Here is a 19,464-nt window from a genome sequence, read left to right as displayed (position 1 = left end):
GTGACAGTCCACAGACGATGTCCTGCTCACTCGTGCAGGGAGCAACATTATCACATCCCAGATACGAGCCCCGTAGGCCAGGCTCAGCACTAAATATCTCCAATAACAGGGCTGTGTGGCGTGACGAGGGCTATTACTCTTGCCCTGCAGCCCAGCCTCTGAAAAAGGAGCTGCTGGACCCTCCTCAGTGGTGGCAGTGCCTGGGGGACGAGTCAGACCCCATCAAGACTCCTGGTTCGGGCTGGCTCGGCTGCGCAAGGCCAGCAGTGAGCACTTCCATCTCCCCAGGGTCCCTCTGCCAAAGCCGTGGGCACCAGCTAATGGGCGCAGGGCTCCCCTTCGCACAGCACTTGCAGGACCACGGGGCCATTTGTGCCCGTAAGCCAGCTGCTCTGGGTGAGCTGTTGAGCCCTTACTCTCACTCAGCAGCCTGATCAAACACCATATCTCATGGAAACCAAACACAGCTTTAGCTCCACACACAGGCTTAGTAAATACATATATATATTTACTGATCCTAGCATCCTCCAGGCCTTGAGCAGCGTTTCAGCTGAAGCTGACAGGTCAGTGGTACGAGGTGGGGGCTGAGCCCTTCTCCCTGCGTGGACCCTGTGCCGATGCTTCTGACCCATCACAGGGACTGAGGCCAGGGCTCACCCTCCACTGCCTGGCACAGGGAACAGCAGCTCCTGCAGTGCTTTTCAGGAAGAATCTGTTTTTGTTTTCCCTTTGAAATCACTGCTGATAGCTGAGTCGGCTTTACAATAAGCCTAAAGCAGGATCTGATGCAGAACAGCTTGCCTGGGTGAGCCGCAGGTCAGTGGTTCCCACCGCACTGCCTGCCCTGCCCCGTGCAAAGGGCTGGTGCACCACGTGTGGCACGGCAAAGGAGAGCCCCACGCTGCCTGTGCCAGCCCAACCTGCTGTACGGGGCAGGAGAGGGCACGTGGGGTGACCGTGGGAGGGCTGTGGTTGATAGTAAGTCACAGGGAGCATCCAGCAGCTCACCCTCTTCAGCAGGACAAATCTCATTATTTGATAACGCATTAAAAGGACCTGTCAGTTCCTCTGCAGTTGGGTGCTAATTCTCTGTTGTTCTTGATGATGAATTTAAACAGCGGCACCTAATTAGAAGCTGCAGGGCATGGATTATACTGTCAAGGAAATGTTATTCAAACAGACACTCATTTACCTTCGCATTAACTGCGTGACCTTAATTTACTAGAATGTGCACGGATCCAAGCCTTGGATTTATTCCTCAGTGTACTGTGCGTATCAGTGTGGGGCAGCTGGGGCGGCTCCATGAGCAGTTTCTTCCAAAGAGCCTCTGGGTGACTCCCGGATACTCAGAGAGCTCTTCGCAATTTCCACCAAAGCTTTTGACATTTAAAAAAGCCACGTTTGTTCTTACCTCTGTGGAAAACATGTATAGCACTGCCGAGCCAGCTTGTGGAACAGACTGGTCACAGCTGAGGCTGCGCTGCTGTTGACAGGGTTACAAGGGGTGGCAGGGGATGTCCAAAGCATGCGGCTCTCATTTCCAAGCATTTTAAAATATGCCTCTCTTCACGGCAGCTAAAGTCCCCCATGTCCTTAAAGTCCTTTGGGACAGCACTCCAAAGGTCCTGTGTCAGAGTCCACCAAATCCATCCTCCCTTCCCTGACCCAGGGCTCTCCTGCACTGCTGCAGAGCCTGCTTGGGGCTGCGCCTGAGCCGAGACCTGTCCCCCCGGCCACGCTCACTGCTCCATGCAGCCCAGCACCCCGCTCTGCCGGCACGCCTGCACCAAGGAAGCAATGGCACATCCGTGAAGTATCATTAGAAAACCAGCACATATCAACTCAAAATTAAATTTAAAACAGATTATTTGAGACTGGAAGTCCTTATTCTCTCCCACAAATGAAGATGGAATGGGATAAAATTAGGCTCCTGTGACTGTTGTTAGCCACTGGGCATAACCACTGCTCAGTGACAGCCGCCTTCCCGCAGTGCAGGGAGCTGTGCCATCGAAGTAAAATCACAAGGTTTATAATAAATAGTCTTTTCTTCTCACTTTTCTGGAAGGACCTGTCTCACCATTACTTTGTGCAACTCCCTGGCTTGCTCCCACATGGCACTTGAGCACAGCTTGGCTCTGGTGGGGTACAAGTGCGAAATGCTGTTGTGAAGGCACTGACTCATGCGGCAGCCACCTCACACATGGGAATAATAACTTATTTCAAAAGCTTGTGGAACAAACATGAAGAAAGCAACAAGGAATAGCGCTGCAGAGTTGATACCTACTTACCGTTGATAACAAGAACAGGAGTCAGGCATCCTACCATGGTGTATCACGGCCCAGGGCAGCTGAGAGCGGTGTGGGTGGACAGCAGGGTTACAGAGCTGGTGGCCTGGCTGCCCTTAGGGCCATCAGCACTGTGCTGTAGGGCAGGGCACCGGCTGGCACCATCCCCAGCAGCTGGGACAGGAGCGGTGAGAGTACAGGCGGCATTGGCTGCGTGGGTGGTGCAGCCCTGGAGCTGCAGCAGCCATCCAGGGATCCCCTGTGCTGCCAGCCCCTTGTCTGGGGAAGGAACAGGGTTACGGTGCCCCGTTAACTGCTCATCACAAGACTGGCTGAGATCCCTTGGGAAGCCCTGGGTTGAGCGCCAGCTCCCGAAGCAGGAAACCAAAGAACAAACTGCGGAGCAGTGCTGGGTCTCTGCTTAGCAGCTGGAAACAGCAACATGGCCCCGAAAGAAACTGAAACCCGGGAAACTGAAACTACTGCCAGTGACAGACTGCAGCTCTGTAACCCACAAAAAGGAGTCTGGCTTTTCAAAATCTGAGTTTCTTTCCCTTTCCCAAGCTCGCTTAATTTTAATTCCTGCCCTGCCAGCCCGTGTGAGCGCTCAGCCACAGCAGCAGCATGACAGCAGGGATGTACTGGGGGAGCTGCAGGCCTGTGGCAGAAAAGGTGCTAGAAAAGTTATCAGCATCCGTTATGCCCAACCTTCTCTCTGGACAAGGATCCCACAGACAAGGATCCACTTCTGGGGGACGCAGGGGACCATGCCCGAGGTGCTGCAGGGCCAGGGGACCAGCTCCACCATGTCATGCATCACCAGTGTGTCTTCCAGCAGCATCATTGCGACTGCCATGGCAGCACCCCCTGCACTGGGGGGGCCCGGTATGTTAAGCATAATTGCTTTATCCACAGAATAAGAAGATAAATAAATGTTAATGAACATCTGGTCTCCATAAACAAGATAAAATTAATAGCAATCTTATTTATTTAGTGAGCAAGTTAACCATATTTTAAAACATCCATAAAAAATGCATGGCTTCCTCCAGGGATGCACTAAGCTGAGTGAAAAGATATTTATTTACTGCCAGAGCAGGGCGATGTTGTGCTCTCACAGCAAGTGGGCACATCACCACAATCCCCACCACCAGCGTCTGACTCTGGGCACCTTCCGTGTCCCGGCCACGGCATCATTGCCCAGAGGGCACTCAAGGGGACACAAGGGCTCTGCACAGCTGGCAGGCATAGACAGGCCAAGCTGGGAGCAAGGGCTGCTGCGGGGTCCCCCCTGCACCCAGGGGGTTCAGAGGACTCTGCACTATTAGCAGCTGAGCACCAAAACAAGCTGACCTGTCTGTTAGCATCACTGCTGTCTGCTGGAGTCATCTGCCCCTTCACTACCAAAGCCTGCCCATGCTGTGGCTTAGTAGACTTACTTTGTTCATACAAAAAAAAAAAAAAAGATTTTAAAGAAATTAAAAATTAAAAACACTCCTGCTGTTCTGTTTGCCCAGCAGGGATCTGGCTGGCAAGACTGTGATTGCCAGAGAAGCACAGGAACCAACAGTGGCTTTTAAAACAAGTATGTTAAGAGCGCAAGATTAAGGAAAGGCAGCAAAAACAGCCAGGAAATTGAGAGTGACGACAATAGTGGTGACAAATTAACAGAGGCAGGGAAAATACAATATGGACTCCAAGCCAGCAGGGGATGATGGCCAGCGGCAGGTACTGGGCCAAGGCTGGGGCATGGCCAGGCAGCTCCATCAGCACCGGCCTGGCAAAGGGTCCTTGGGAGAAGCCGTGGCAGTTTGGCCTGAAAGGGGCAATGAGGGACCCCCGTGGCGGGGGGGTGGGCTGTGAAACCCCTCCCCACGCATGGCCCAGGGCAGCCCAGTGAACCAATGATTTTTTATCCTGAATTGCTGTTACGCAGCAAACTGAGTTTTGTCCTTGGCTCACCTCGTACCATGTTCCCACACCAGTTCCTCGTGTCCCCCTCGTGCCCCTCATTCCTGTTCTTAGATGTGAACAAATACCTGTGAAACCTGTCTGCCTGAAGCAGGCAATCTGCTTAAGACATCCGACATTCAAATACAACATGAAGAATTTGGTAAAAATTAAAACCGCTGAGGGTCTAGACTTGCTAACCCAAGTTTATCAGCAGCAGCCACAGGATGGGATTTCTCGAGGTCTGACAGTGACTGCAGACCCGTGGGCAGCTCTGCCACCCCTGCACAGCAGAGGCAGGCAGGGTTCCCCTCAGCCCTGGCCAATCACCCCGCAGCCCCCCAGCTCCCACGGTGGGTGTACAGTAACTGTTGTTCTTTCCAGGCAGGAACTACACTTCCCGCAGGGTGTCACATTTTTGGCCTTAGGCAAGCTACAATCCTCCTTATCCCACTTAAGTACCCAGCAATGGCATTACCTGACACTGGTTTCCGACGGCTGGGGTACCGCCACGCTGATGGAGCGGGCAGGCATCAGGAGAAGACAAGGGATGCTTGCCCTGAACTTAGGGAGAAACGTTTCAAATGTCAGCAGCAAAAATCCCTCCCAAGCTGTCCAGATCTTTGTGAACAACCTTCTGTCTTGGTGCTCAGACTGCAAGTCCCAATGGCTGGCTACCAAAACAGCAATTGCTGGGAAACAATTTCTCATGGAAGAATCAATCTTTCCCCAGCCCCCAACTCAGAGGAAGAGATCCATGCCAAACACAGAAGAGAGAGAAGGAAATACTTTTGACACTGCCACTCCTACCATCTAATATTTAAGCAAAGGACTAAAGAATTAAACTAGAAAACCATTTTGCTTGGCACCCTATTGGATGTATGCCAACCTGAATGCTGCTGCTGAAGTTTAATGCAATATCGCGCAGTGCCACAGGTGCTGTTTTGCCAAACACAGCCAAGAATTTAGGCAGTATGACTTCAGTTGTTTGCTTTACTCATAAATTCACAAGTCCACCAAAATCCAACAAAAATTGGTATTAGGCCTGTACAATCCATATATAAAAAGGGTTGGTTTATTGTAGTTCAAATACATAAACTGAACAATCCCAACATTTCAAAATTAAACTTTAGAAACACAAGTTTAACATTCAAAACAGAAGTATAGTTTACAAGAATTGCCCAGAGGGGAAATCCACAGTCTAATCCAGAAGTATGTAAAGATCACTTTATCGTAAATAAAAATGTGTTTATACAACCGTCCTGTTCTGCTCCAGTAACCACTGTTATTTAGCAAGTGTTTCCAACTTCGAGTAAAAACTATCAGATAAATCTTCACTTGGGCAGAGCAACCTCATTTTGCTTCTAATTCATGGATAGGGTAAGGAACAAAGCAGACCTGTGAACAAATTTAATTTGGTCTCTTAGTTCTAATTCTCCTCTCTCAGTTCTAACTCTGGCTTTAATGGATTTAGTTCCATTTACAAGGGTGAAAGCAAGCAGAGGACTGGGACTTGTGTTTCCAGAACACTGTCTTCAGTAATCAATAATTTAAGCTATCGGACAGCATTTCACCTCCTCAGCCAGGGACCGCGGGTAACCATTAGGAAGCTGGTGGCACACACGTAGTACAAGTTCAAACCACAAGTGTGATCATCCTTCAGACTCACATGTATGACACTGCTGAGAAGAATGTCTCCAAATATCAGACATCCACACCTCATATACAGATACTGCATTGCTCTGAGATCTGAAGTTACCAAACACAGCCCACATGTTCGGATTTTTGTCAGTCATGTCCCAAAGAAATTCATAAATACCTTTAGCGTGGGTTTTTTTGTTGTTGGTTTTTCCCCCCCAGAGACCATTTTACGTTCACAAATGCTGCTTCTTCCTCTGCTCCTCAGATGGTTTTGCAATATATTCACGGTAATGTATATGTATAAACCTGACAGATGGCTCATGCAAGCTTTTTGATTTAACAGATACCCTTGGCTTAAGAGTATTTCATAACTATTTTGTTGTTCGTCTTGTAGGCTCTGAAGCTGTGGGTGGTGGGGGTGGGCCTCGACGGTCCAGGTCATCTACATAGGAGACTATGAGTTTGCGTCTCTCTTCTGGTACGCAGTCAAGTACCAGATACCGCTTGTCGTTTTGTAGTATCTTCTCTACGTCTTTCAGATGCTGATCTGACTCCTGGATCAACTTTTTGGATCTGAAAGCAAGCATAAGAATTACCACCCAACAGCTCTCCAGGACGCACAGAACACACCGGGAACTCACCCTGCTCCCAGCGGCGGCTGCTGTGACCTCAGAGGAGCTGCCCTCACCATAAGGAAACACCGGTGAGTCAACGGAAAGGCAAAGCAGGGAAAGGGTACAAAGAGCTGGGTATCTTCTTAGCTAGAAAGATGCTGCTTTAGGTCAGGACTAGGCACATCAACAGTACTCTATGCACAGGAAATAAAGGCTTGTTGCCTACATTTGTGCTACATTAATTAAGCACCACGAAAGACTTGTGTCTGGCTGTGGACATAGCCTAGCACAGCACTACACGAACTATACAAATGCTAAAACCTAGAGGGGACAAAAACCCAAAACCAGATCTGAAAGAAGCAAACACAGAATCTGGATGAAGAAGTCTCCATTACAGTTGAGCTTGACCGACTGTGCCCACAGCACCAGCTTAGAGCACTGCTACTCAGCTCGCTGGCAGCAGCCCCACCTGAACCCAGAAACCCAGCACACTACAGTGCTGACAGCAAAGGAACCATCTGGGTCGTTGGGTTCTGAAGACCTTAATTTCATTTTCTCTTTTTTAAGTGAACTCCCATTTCTGATAGGAAACATGTTTTGGTCCATACTCAAAGACTCTGTATCAGCCAACTGCTTTGTAAATCTATCCACCTGCAAGGCACACCCTTTCAATGAAATCCTCCCTCCCACAGAAACCAGGCAAATTATGATTTTTGTAAATAGAATTTCAATGGAGCAAATATTTCTTTCCTGTCTACTCCAAAGTCCTTAAACAGAGTCCTCATTCCAGTACTGATCCCTCCTGAGTGTAAACCAAGGACTAATACAAACATGAAAGATGGCTGTCGCCACAAAATAAATTTAATGCCTGACAGCTCAAAGTAGTATTCACAGAATACTATCGCAAAGCCAAAAAGAACCTCACACCTGTGCTAGTCTCATTTTCATTACTTGTTGGCCAGCAGCAGCAATGTCAAAACAAAGCAGAAAGAGGTCTCCAGCTGCTGCAGACTTTTCTTCTTTTTTTTGATAGGTTATGAAAGGTTATAAATGTGTAAAACTCAGACATCAACTTATGGTAGGAAAAACAAATACATCAGTTTGTTGCCATTAACATGGAAAAGCACAATAAAAAGAGGACTCCCTTGTTGACATTATGGTACACACCTGTATGTTATAAATTTGGTCTCTTTCAATAGTGTTCGGAAGTCAGCTTTGGCAGTAATGTATTTGTCTCTAATGTATTCCTCAAACTCCCTTTGTTTTTTCTGGAATAAAAAAGGTAAGCTTAAAACACTGAATGCAGATTAAGTATCTAACATACTGAACCTAAGCAACAATTACATGTTAATGACATTTTTCCTCATCTTTTACCTTTTTAATTTTAAAAAGATCTTATTCAAACAGTAATACCACTGTTCACATAAAGCGGAAACCATTTCAGCAGCTCCTACCTTCCCTTCTCTGTATCCTGCACTATACTCAAAGTTAGCCACAGTGATGCAAACCACTTACCCTGTCACTTGAAGAAAATTTAATGCACCTTGGATCTTCTTTAATGATTTTTTTCACTTCTTTCCATGTTGATGTTAAAGTTATCTTTCAAAAGAAGCAAAAATAGTTAAATTAAAAGAAAATTAGATTCTAAGAACACGGAATGTAAATATTACTACATCTGAAGCTTTTAACTAATCTCCCAAGTCTGCTAACAAAGTTGTTGCTGTGTTTTTAAGTGTAGTATAGATAATCAAAACCCAACTATGTTTGTCTTTTTAATTAGTTGATTTTCTTTTCTTTATTATTTTGAGATGGCATTTTCAGATCAACATCCTCACAAATATAACTTACATCCCAAAGTCTTTTTCTGGTATCGTATATGAATATGTTGTTAAAAATTACCTGCAGAGAGCTTGCTTGAGAGTTACATGTCTGTCATCTTAGTCTAGCACACCGAAAGTCTGCCTAATATTCTGAGGACTTTTAACTAATGCATTAAAAAATGAGGTAAAATCTTTTGGGTTAAAAGAAAGCTGACTGAAATTGGCATGTAACTAAAAAAGAGCAAGACTCACTAAAACCCCACAATACACAAAGCAGATGATAGATTTCCAGAGTATTAAACAGAATACAAGTTCAGATTCAGTAGCACAAGATAAAGCAGAACATCAAAACAGATCAACTTGGTAAGATTATATACTGATATTCATTAAGACAAACACACTAGATATCTGAAAGAGCAAGATGCCATATTATAAAGAGCATCAAATAATTCAGTGTTGAAGAAAAGTAACATCCTGCAGGAGATAAAAAGATCACTGATTAGAAGTTTAAATGCAAATTAACTGTATGTTAAACTAAAATAACACTCAAGATAAACAGGTAAGGAAACTCAATGCACAAATTTTGTTATGAAGAAGAAAAGACAGCAGTGAAGCAAAGGGGCCCTGGAAATAAAAATAAACAAATCAGAATGTTTGATGGAAAACCAGAAAAAGACAAATCTCTTTGAATATATACAACTCTTACCGCTGAAGTTTCATCCAGAAGTTGCCTAAAGTGTTCCCTCTTCTTTTTGGTAAGTGCTTCAATGTGTTCATTAAAGAGCTTCTCCTTCTCTTCTCTTTCTAGCAAGGAGCCAGATTCCCATCGGTGATCTTTGCGTAGAGTCCTCCTGGTATCGGACCATGACACATCTGAAGAACGCACCTGAGCCAAAAGATGATTTTTTAAAATCATTTTTTCTACAGTTTACTGATACTTTTTATGTACTACTTAGTATTGGTTTTTTGGGTTTGGTTGTGGTTTATTTTGGTGAGGTTTTTTTAATAATTTTTCTTGTTTTAAGTTAAGGTTCAACTTGAAAAAAAAAAACCAAAACAAACCACCAACCAAAACCCAAGCTGTTTTTAAGTTAAAAAGACTGTAGTAGCTTCCCCACAAATATTAAACAGGCAGTGGCAGAACGAATTACTTTGCATCAGTTCAAATGCAGATGGAGATACCCCACTGACTTGGTTGAGTACTTTCTCAAAAAGAAAAATCCAGTGCGCTCTTCTATGCATAACATACTATATTAACTGTGAGTGGTCTGGAAAGGCAGCCTCAGAGATAATTATTTCCAAAGAAACACTAGGAACTTTGCAGTGCTGTGCTTCTAGCCCAGAGAGCATCCTCAAGGAGCTGTGGCTTTCTTTACTAGCTATACCACCAGGCCAGAGTGATGAGCCATTTAAGTCCTGCCCTCTTATAAAGAATTCACTGCTGCAACGTGGAGCCGAGCACTAGTAACACATTTGTATTTCATATCTTACACCAGGGAGCAAGGGCATAGTACACACAGAAGTGAAAACTTATTTTGCTAATACTGTCCCCTTAATAGGACATTGGCCATACAGGAAACGCTCTCTCACCGATCAGCCTGACCAGCAGAACAAAGTAAACACACAACCTAAGCACAGAAACAGTAAGACAAAGTTGCTGCATTTGGAGCATGGAGAGACAACGCACAAATAAGGGGACTCTTCCTAATGCTCAACTTTATATAGTTTTCCAACAGATGTACCAAAATTTACAGTAGCATGACCGAAAATCTGCCATCGCCCATGAGACTCCAGAGACAGAGAGCAGGAATAATGCTATCCACTAACAACCTGGGCAAGACGCCTTAACATGAACCCCAGATGCAAAGCATTCTCTTCCCACCAATGCAGAACGCCCAGCAGCGAGGGGAGGGCAGTGGGGAGAAGACAACAGGATTCTATTGCTACATAAACTTAATCACATATGCCAAAAAGCTGTTACGTAGTACAACAATTGGAAGAAGAACGCACGGAGAAGCTGAGAAAGCCTGTCCATATCTCACCATGTCAGACAGAAGCGCTTTGAAGTTTTGTATAGCTTCTTCCCGTTTGTGCTGCTCACGTTCTCTATCAATTTCCTTGGTTTGCTCCGAACGAGCTTTCTGGACTTCCCTTTCCCGTTCACGCAAACTTGCCTCAATGCGAGCTTGTCTTTCCAGCTCCTTTTCTTTTTCAGAATCTAAGTTCTGAAATGTAAGAACAAATTTTTCTCAATAAAAACAATACAACACCTTTCATATTTTCATCAGACAGGTAAGTAAATTAAAGTGTTACCAAACTAAAGGCACCTTGGAACAGAATACTTCAAAAGTGATTTGAGATCTATGGATTAGAAAACAGGTTTTGCGTGGGGGAAAAGATGTTTGCTCACAACACTGATCACAGAACAACTATTCCTCACGAGCACATTGATTGTGTACACTGACAAACTCCAAATACAAGGGGGAGAGGGGGAGAGCAGTATCACTATTTGTTAGCCCAGTTTTACATTCTCAGATATTAATCACCTGGAAGAGAAAAGAATCCTGGATTAAGACAGAACCACCAGTGAAGGAACTATGTATAAGCCATCTATATCCCTGAAGGAAATTTTTATATCAGCTGAGCTTAACAGCAAAGGAAACTGCCCACCCTGGTAGGTAATCAATACGGCACCCATTTTCTGGACTTTTACAGCCATTTTTACAACCAACAGCTTCACAGGAGTCTCTGCCTTTCTTGCTCTGCTGGATAAATTCTCCCAAATACCATGTGTGTGTATGCACACGTATACCATGAACACCTGCAACAGCAGCACCACCAGAACTTGTAAGTTTCAAGCTGTCATTCTGGGGTACTTCTACAAATAACTACAGTATAGAATTCTCTTTAGTATTGAACTAAAGCATATATTCTAGTTAGTAACTTCACATGTTAACAGAATGTGACCAAAGAACATCCGAAGTTATACTTTTGCATGCACCGTGCATACCTTAGCTATTTTTTCTATGTACTGTTTGAAAAGATCTTCCCTCTGTGAAGAGCTATCCACTGCTTTGTAACGGGGGTCAGTCTCTACTTTGTCCTTCACTTTGCTCCAGCGAGACTGACTGTCCAGGTGGTGATTAGCCAGTAGTTCAAAGAAGTCCATTTTGATCTGTTTTACAGACAAAACCAGAAAGACAATACTTGAGAAAAATAGTCTGATACCCAACAGTTTGCTCTTACGAAAAAAGGAGTCAACTTACCTCCAACAGAGGGAAGCATATTAATATTACATACCATTACAATTTAGAGAAATCACTAAAACTCTGAATTTAGGCATAACCACATCTAAAATTCACTTCCCCTTGGGACAATTTTGCTAAAGCAGATAAATTAAGAACATCTGCTACATCTAAGACGAACTATATTATTTAGAAAATTATTCACCGATAGTTTTTATTAATTTACTCCAATTTAAGCTTATTTTTTGAGCTTTTATATATATATACATCAAAGTAACAAGTTACTGATTCTACATTATAGCATTTTGCATATCAATACTATAGAAGCTATGCAGTTTTAAACAAGGCTCTAGACAAATCAATGAATATTTATGGATTCATCCTGCAAGTGTACAATGAACAGAGGTAAATACTTGGATCTGCTGATAAAGAGCAATGTCTTAAGATGGATCTAACCAATAAAGAATTACCCATGTATGATAATTAAGTAAATTATGTTTAAGACTGATATGCACATTTATATAAAAGTTTAAGAAAATGTAGTCTACTTTGTCAATTGGAAATGACGTGTCAGCACTCTGTCCATAACAGCCATCACAAAGGGCTGGCAGAGGATCAATCATGTTAGTTTTTTTTATCTTGAGACAACTAGCAACATGCTTTCATCCAAACTCCCAGAACCAGCAGCTGCAAGAGCAACTACTATGCCTTTATCTTTTTTTTTTTTTTTTTTTTTCCTGGGGTAGACAATGTCCCTGTTCCTGCTGCACTTTAGGTCCTAGGTATTTCCTCCTTCATATTTCTACCACTTTACGCCTTAGAAGTCTGGTCTGGCATTTAAGCCTCCATTTCTCTGAAGCAGAGAGGCGAGGGCTGGTTCACCTCACTCGCCGAGTGCCAGGGAACGACCCCAGGGACTCCACAGGCAAGGCCAAGCATGCTGCCTTCGCAGCATCCCAAACCCTGCTGGTCTGCAAAACGAAAATCCCTCTTTATGGCACACTAATTCAAAACCCCCAAAACCTAGGAGAAGGGATGACCATTCATTTTTTGCTACTTCTCTCTCCTCTTCATCCCTTTAAAAAAAGAATACCACCAAAAGCAGTTTAGCTGCAAAACACGGAGGTTCATATGGGAAGCGAGCAGAGGGACAGGCGAACAAACTCTGGCTTGCCAGAGAACTGTCACACCCTGGTTCTCTGAAAATGTGGTTTGTTGCAGAATGCAAGAATGAAATGAAGATCAGAACCAACATTCTGCAGCCTTGCCCACCAATAATTTTAGTTCTTCACAATATTAACACATAAACATAAAATAGGCTTTTTTCTTTACTATCTCAGCGGAGATACTAATATAGCAAGCAAGCAGAGATTAGAAAACAACTGGTTAGTGCCAGTGGGAAGTTGCTCTAGATCTACAGCACTATCACTTTTTCTTAAAGTAGATGAATAAAATGCTAAGCAAACCGTTTATTCATTGTAATATTAAGAATGTTGTTTCAAAACATCTTAAAACATGCATGCAGTATCAAAAATATGAAGCTTTCTAAGCCATGGCATTAAAAATATTGGTTAAAAATTAAAAAATTCCCAGACATTACTACAGAAGTCTATAAAGTAAGGGTATTTCAAAATTTCTGCACAAATCATATATATTGTATGTATCTATTCCACAGGATGAAGCCTGCATACCCACAACACTGCTGGAAGCGCCGTGCTACCTGCTGCAACACCAAACCAGACCCAAGACCACCGCCACGATCTGCAGGAAGATGCTCCCGCCAGAGCCACCAGCAACACCCCGCCTGGTGCGCCTCCCTCCCCCTGGGCTCCTGCACTGCTGGAAGGAGGTGCCAGAGGGATCCACTGCTTCACCAGCAGCTGACCTAGCAGAAAACCAGGAGGGTACAGCCAATTCCCTCCTGAGAAAAACAAATGACATCTCCAAACCTTTAATGCTCTTAGAGCATGGGTTTAACTTCAGTCATCTGCAACACAAAGCACAAGTATTGCAATTTGGTTTTCAATTAAAAAAAAAAAATAAAAGGCAAAAAGGTCTCAAAAAATGGAGTCAAAAACATCTTACCAAGGAATAATGTTTTAAGACCGTAGCACTATGACACTGCAAGTTAGGTATAGCTATACGAAGTAACTAGCTCCACTGAGCAGACCATTAAGCAAGGAAACTGTTAAGAGGTCTTGATACAGGACAGATGAGACAGCCATCAGCACAGCGGGCTGCAGCATGTTTGCAGCTGAATATTTCATTAAGTCTATGTAAAACGGGACATCAGGCTCATCGGCTGGCATGGCTCATCTCAAGGACATGGAACAAGGTGGCGTCCTTGCAGCCTGGTCGACATTGCCAGCTCATAGTCCCTTCCCCGGTATCCTCAAACCCACGTGTACCTCCTCAGGTCTGTCATCTGAAGTATTAGCATTGTACTTACTAAGTAAAATTAGCCACGTGAATAAAAACAACCATCTGAGAAGCTGGCTACTCTTTCACCATCCGATAGGCCATAACTCAATGAAGCAAAATCAAAAACATTATATAATTTAACACCCTTACATTAAAGATTTCTGTAAAGTTGATCTTCCTTAAATAAAGATTTTTGGACTTTTAAAACAGACTGAGAAAGCTTCAGGTTAAATGCCTTAAATTTTCTTTTATGTTTTAAGCACTTTCAAAATCAAAGGAAAATAAGACTGAAAATATTTCAGGAGTATTTAGAAGTTTGTTTTTTTTTTTTTTTTTTTTTTTTTTTTTTTTTTTTTTTGGCAGTTAACACATTGCAGGTACAACTCTCATCACTTCACAAGGAAAAAAACTAAAAAAATGTAAAGTACCGGAACTGCGGGAGGCTAAAGTCACCACACAGAGATACCAATTCTTTCCTCACTAGGGAATCCCATAATATTTGCGTGTCAGTGATTGACAGCTGTCAGACTGAACTGATTGACAGGCCGCACAGCACATAACTGTAAAGTCTATCCACTTGTTATAAAACAGAATACATAAAATGGTTACAAAAGGCTTTTGGAGAAAAAACATTATTTCAAAAGCAAACAAACACAATCTCTCTTCTTCTAAATTTTCAACTTTAGATCATGCAACAACAAAGCAAATATTTACTTTTTTTAAAGTCTTTAACTACACTATTAAGCTGCAAGAATGCTTTAAAATTCCATATTCATAATCGAAATGCAGTATGTAAGTCTTAATTTTGAACTACATCAGTTCTTCTCTGAAATCACATTTATTGAAAATATCAGCAATAAGTCAACATTTGAAAAGAAACTGAATACAGAATCTAATTAGACCAGAGTACCTAGATTAAAAAAAATATGCAAAACTTTATTAATAACGAAATTGTCCTACATCCAACCTGTTATTCAGCATTTTTCTCTTCTTTATGCATTCTCAATAGGTGAAATTTGCAATAACTTAATACTACAAAATAAACATTGCAGACTTCAAAATGTCAAACATGATTAGGCTTTAGAGGTTATTTTCTCCATTCACACAACACACAGGGACATTTAAGTAAGTGGCTGCATATTTTGATGGCAATGTCTGACGCCACCTCCATAGCAGCCTGCTTCCCCAGCAGCGAAAGCCTGCTCCCTGCTATTGACAATACGGTCAAGTGACATTTGGAATTCATTAATCTTTAATAGCTGACCTTTAATTCTAATAAGCAGCAGTTTATACATAAGATGTATTTACTGAAAGATTAAAAAGTCACTAAAGTGCTAGCTTTTAGATGGAAAGAGAAGATAAGGAAGCTGTTTGAAATTTAAACCGAGTATCCTGCAGAGAATTTCAAATTCTTACTGCCTCCACTGGAGAACAGAGAGGTAGGTAGTAGCCAGATCTGGGGTTTCCAGCCAAACAGGACAAGAATCTTTTTCCTTTTAATGTTTCACGATAATATAACTTTAAAAGAAATATATAATAATCAGGCACTATTCCAGTTAAAAATATGTTACTTGCTTAGGTAAAGGAAAAAAATGTGTCATTATTTAAGTAAACTCAGCTTCACAAATACATTTAAAGTTCAATTCTACATACTCTAAAAGTCAGTGTACCTGCAAACTTAAAAACGATCAGTTCAGAAGGACCAAAGGGACACCTGTGAAGTGTCTGCAGTCTAAAACCTCTACGGAAAGAGAAGGACTGTGTCTCAGAGAAGGCTTGCTGGAAACCAAGCACTGGCTTTGTCCCACCTCACTCAGACTCACACCATTCACACTGCTGGAACTAAAAAAAGTCACCTTACCTTCTCACCTCTGGTCTTCGAATCTTCTTTTTCCTTCTTTCTTGCCGCTGTGATAAACTCATTAAACAAGGCCTCTCGATCTTTCATCTTTTCAATTGCCTTGAATCTCGAGTCTTTAGCATGCTTGGCTGCAAATTCACTAAAAGTAGTTCTGCAACAAAATGGCAAGTGAACTCATTTGGCAGAGCTGTCTTTGCTGGGAAGCAGGTTCAGCAGAGAAATATTTCTTCTGCTAGAGTACATGCCAAAGCACAATTTAAAAAAAAGAAGACAACATCCTATGGTCTCGCTATAGAGATGCTTGATCAATGAACTATATAGAAAGGAGTCAGGTTTAGGCACACACGTGAAAGGTACTGTTAGAGATTACAGGGGTTGGTTGGTTGGTTTGTTTGAATACAGCTATCTGCAGAAAGTGCACGTGTAGGAAGAGAGCCTACAATGCAACCCAAGAAGAAATAAAAAAAACCCTCAGTTGTCTACAAAAATCTTCATGACTGGGTTAACAGTTCAGCCACCAGTCTGTCCAGGTTATTTCACAGCTGTGAAACTGAAGATTTTATGTGCATTCACTTGCAGCCAAACCATGCTAAGAGTTCACCAAGAAAATCACCTTTTGGTATGAGTCACAAAAGACACTGACTGAATCAATTTTTCCTTCTACAGTGAACACTGCATTGCCTCATCTTCAAACACAGAGCTGAAATATTTTAAGCACCATGGGCAGATGCAGCCACACTGGGCTTTCAACCCATTATCTCCATAGCATTTCCCTGACCGTTCTCTCACCTCCAGGGCCAGATTCCAATCTGTGCAGTAGATATAGTACTGCCACTTACCTCGAAAAAAACCACTACTGTGCTTTTTCCAAGCTCTGATGCAAATCTGGCCCCAAGAATACGTGAGACACTTATAATCATACGAATGTTTTCATCACAGCATGGAAATAATTAGACTTGGAAAATCCAGCCTACTGTTGCTGTAGGGTAAATTGAAACAAGAAGATAATTTGGTAGCTTATTCAAAAAGATTAGAAAGTGAATGTATGTACAGCTATATTGAAGAACAAGAGTTGTTTAAGTGAAGTGGAACACAAACTCTTGAGCATGTTGGACTGAGATGATAAAAAAAACAGTCTGGCACTCACAGAAGTACAGCAATATCTTTAGACAAACACTGAAACCAGAAGACAAAGGATAAGATTAAACAAGACAGTATTTCAGCTGGAACACTCTTTCCCACCCCAACCCATAATCAGACAAGAGTCAGTCCCAATATGTCACGCCAGAGATACCTTGGAAGCTGAGGACACCAAGGCTAACATAATAGTCCATGTTAGTCTCCAAATTGTATGTTAAAACTTATTACTGATGAACATTTTCTTAAAACATTTCCATGCCTCCATTCTTCCCAGCCTACTACTGTCGAAACTGTTACCCTTATAAAGTGAGCAGACAGGTGTTTTAAGTTATTAATCAGATTTGATGCAATTTAGAAGTTAACATAACACTGGCTTCCACCAGATTTCCAAAATGGGTCACTGAAAAAAAAATTAAGCTTAACAAATGAGTTGTTACTTCGCTGTAAAAGAATTAATGCCAGATAAGCCAAGAGATGCTGAAAGAGAATGATTTAGAGCTCATCTGGTGACATAAGCACGTTTCATGAACTCTGTGCGAGAAGCCTGTGAAACAAACAATTCTAGCAGTAGAGTCTGGAACGTTAGTACATTCGCTGTCCTCACCTCACTATTATCACTGCAGGTAGGTCTGACTGTGAGGGGTACATCATAATTTCTATATTACAGCAACCCAAACATTCTACCATATTACTATTAACATACTTTGTAACCAGAAAAACATCCTTTCAGCCCCTTCAAACCGAAGAAATCTCCCTAGTACCTCTCAGAGACTACTAATACTCTTGAGAAGAAACAGGGTTATTGAAGAAAACTTGCAGTGGATCATGAGGCTTTTCTCACAATCTGGACAGCATGCTGGAGACTTCTTCAAAATGCTTTAAAGTATGTAAATAGTTATAAATCACAAGCTCTATCATTTCATGGGTTAGGCGAATGCAAGCAGGCAAAAGAAGATTTCAACAATATCTGATGGTTCTTCTCTGCCCATTTTGAAAGAGGTTAATCTACCTAATACCACCCAACATAATTCATTCTAATACAGCTTATGATATGAACTAGAAAGAAGCTCCTACCTTGGATTAATCTTTGCTTCTTCCATCATTTTCTTGAAATCCTCCTTGGCTTGCATTATTTTGTTTTTCTTCTCCTTGCGCTCTTCTTCTGCTCGGGTTTTCACATACTGATCAAATACCTACAGAAACACCAGTCACCGACATAAAACACAAACCTGAAACCAATAAGCTCTAGGCAAGAGGGAGGAAAAATCCCATTTCTTTCCTTTTCTCCTATTTCCTTTCCTTTCCTTTCAGCAGAGAGCCAACACAAACAAGGCAGAAAGAAGGGTTAGGGACTCTTTGCATTTGAATATGCAAATTACTCCAACCTCTGAACGTATAGTGTACTGTATCATAACCTGAGACCTACGAAGAAGTTTCTTACACATTTGTGTTATGTTAAAATTTTTCTGGGTTGTATGCTTAGGACAGCAGACACCTCATGTAGTCTTCAAGTTTTCCATTTGCCTACATCCATCTGAAGAAAAGCTTCTGGAGGGAGAACTTGCTTAACAATAAATATGTGCTTTAGCCCACCCACCCCTTTTTTATTAAAAAATAGTTTATTCATTGTGCCAATATTTTGAAGAGATACTGATGATTATCATAGCTATGTTTAGGTTTTGTGAGCTAGGTAAGTAACAATTTCACTGTGTTAAAATATTAGATCTTCCAACCACAGGAAAAATAAAAACTAGAAACTCACTTCTTTTCTTGCTGGCTTCTTCCATTTCCGGACAAACCCTAATTATAACAAAAATCCCTTGCAACACTGATTAGTCTGGAAGGTCAGGAAGAACAAAAATAGCAGACTGAGGATTTAGATAAAGCCTGTAGTAGCTGTGTCTAGATGGGGAGTAAATCTGACTTCTCTTTTACCTGTTTCCTTTCTTTTGGGTTGAGAAGTAAGTAACGAGGATCAAAAACTATCTTGTGTAGCTCTTTCTCCCATGTTGAAAAAGCAGAGACCTTCAATTAAAAAAAAAAAAAGTCAGATTTTAACTAACAATTAAGTTTCCTCAAATATACAGAAGTTGTACAGTTTTGCTTGAAAACTACAGGACATCTGATGGAGAGGGGAACAAACTCATTCTGAAGCTTTCATCGCTAATAGATGATGGAGGCTGCCATAGCAAGTTTCAACACTAATTGGCTGTGAACATTAAATAGTAATACACATGTAATTATTACTATGTGTGACAATTAGGGTAAAAAAAAAAAGTACATCAGAAGAAAGCCTTGAGATTCTATGTTCTCATATCCCATGCCTGCTTTACACTTTTTCTAAGTGTTATGAGTGTAAACAGTTCTGCTACAAAAGAAACAGATTTAAACACATTTGAGCTCATCTTAAACAAGTTTAATTAAAACTACCCCATAAAATCCAGCTATTAAAACCAAATGAAAGCTGCACAGGCAGCTGGAACCACTTCC

The 19,464-nt window shown here is 42.1% G+C and overlaps 1 protein-coding gene across 5 annotated transcripts in view; it reads right to left on the bottom strand.

Annotated features, from left to right (window-relative positions):
• Nucleotides 1–5,211: 5,211 nt before the first annotated feature.
• TCERG1 (transcription elongation regulator 1) overlaps nucleotides 5,212–19,464 on the bottom strand; it is a 34,900-nt gene continuing 20,647 nt past the window's right edge. For all 5 annotated transcript variants that reach the window (XM_037396925.1, XM_037396926.1, XM_037396927.1 and 2 more), the window contains 9 exons: nucleotides 18,910–18,999; nucleotides 18,049–18,167; nucleotides 15,835–15,985; nucleotides 11,318–11,482; nucleotides 10,350–10,532; nucleotides 9,014–9,193; nucleotides 8,003–8,086; nucleotides 7,655–7,755; nucleotides 5,212–6,446 (listed from right to left, as the gene is read on the bottom strand). In XM_037396925.1, coding sequence (XP_037252822.1) covers nucleotides 6,245–6,446; nucleotides 7,655–7,755; nucleotides 8,003–8,086; nucleotides 9,014–9,193; nucleotides 10,350–10,532; nucleotides 11,318–11,482; nucleotides 15,835–15,985; nucleotides 18,049–18,167; nucleotides 18,910–18,999 — 1,275 coding nt within the window. In that variant the 3' untranslated portion in view covers nucleotides 5,212–6,244. The remainder of the gene's footprint in view (nucleotides 6,447–7,654; nucleotides 7,756–8,002; nucleotides 8,087–9,013; nucleotides 9,194–10,349; nucleotides 10,533–11,317; nucleotides 11,483–15,834; nucleotides 15,986–18,048; nucleotides 18,168–18,909; nucleotides 19,000–19,464) is intronic.

This window comes from Falco rusticolus, chromosome 8 (assembly GCF_015220075.1).
Source record: "Falco rusticolus isolate bFalRus1 chromosome 8, bFalRus1.pri, whole genome shotgun sequence".
Taxonomy (NCBI): Eukaryota; Metazoa; Chordata; class Aves; order Falconiformes; family Falconidae; genus Falco; species Falco rusticolus.
Note: the sequence above shows the minus strand (reverse complement) of the source record. Positions and strands in the feature narration are given on the sequence as shown.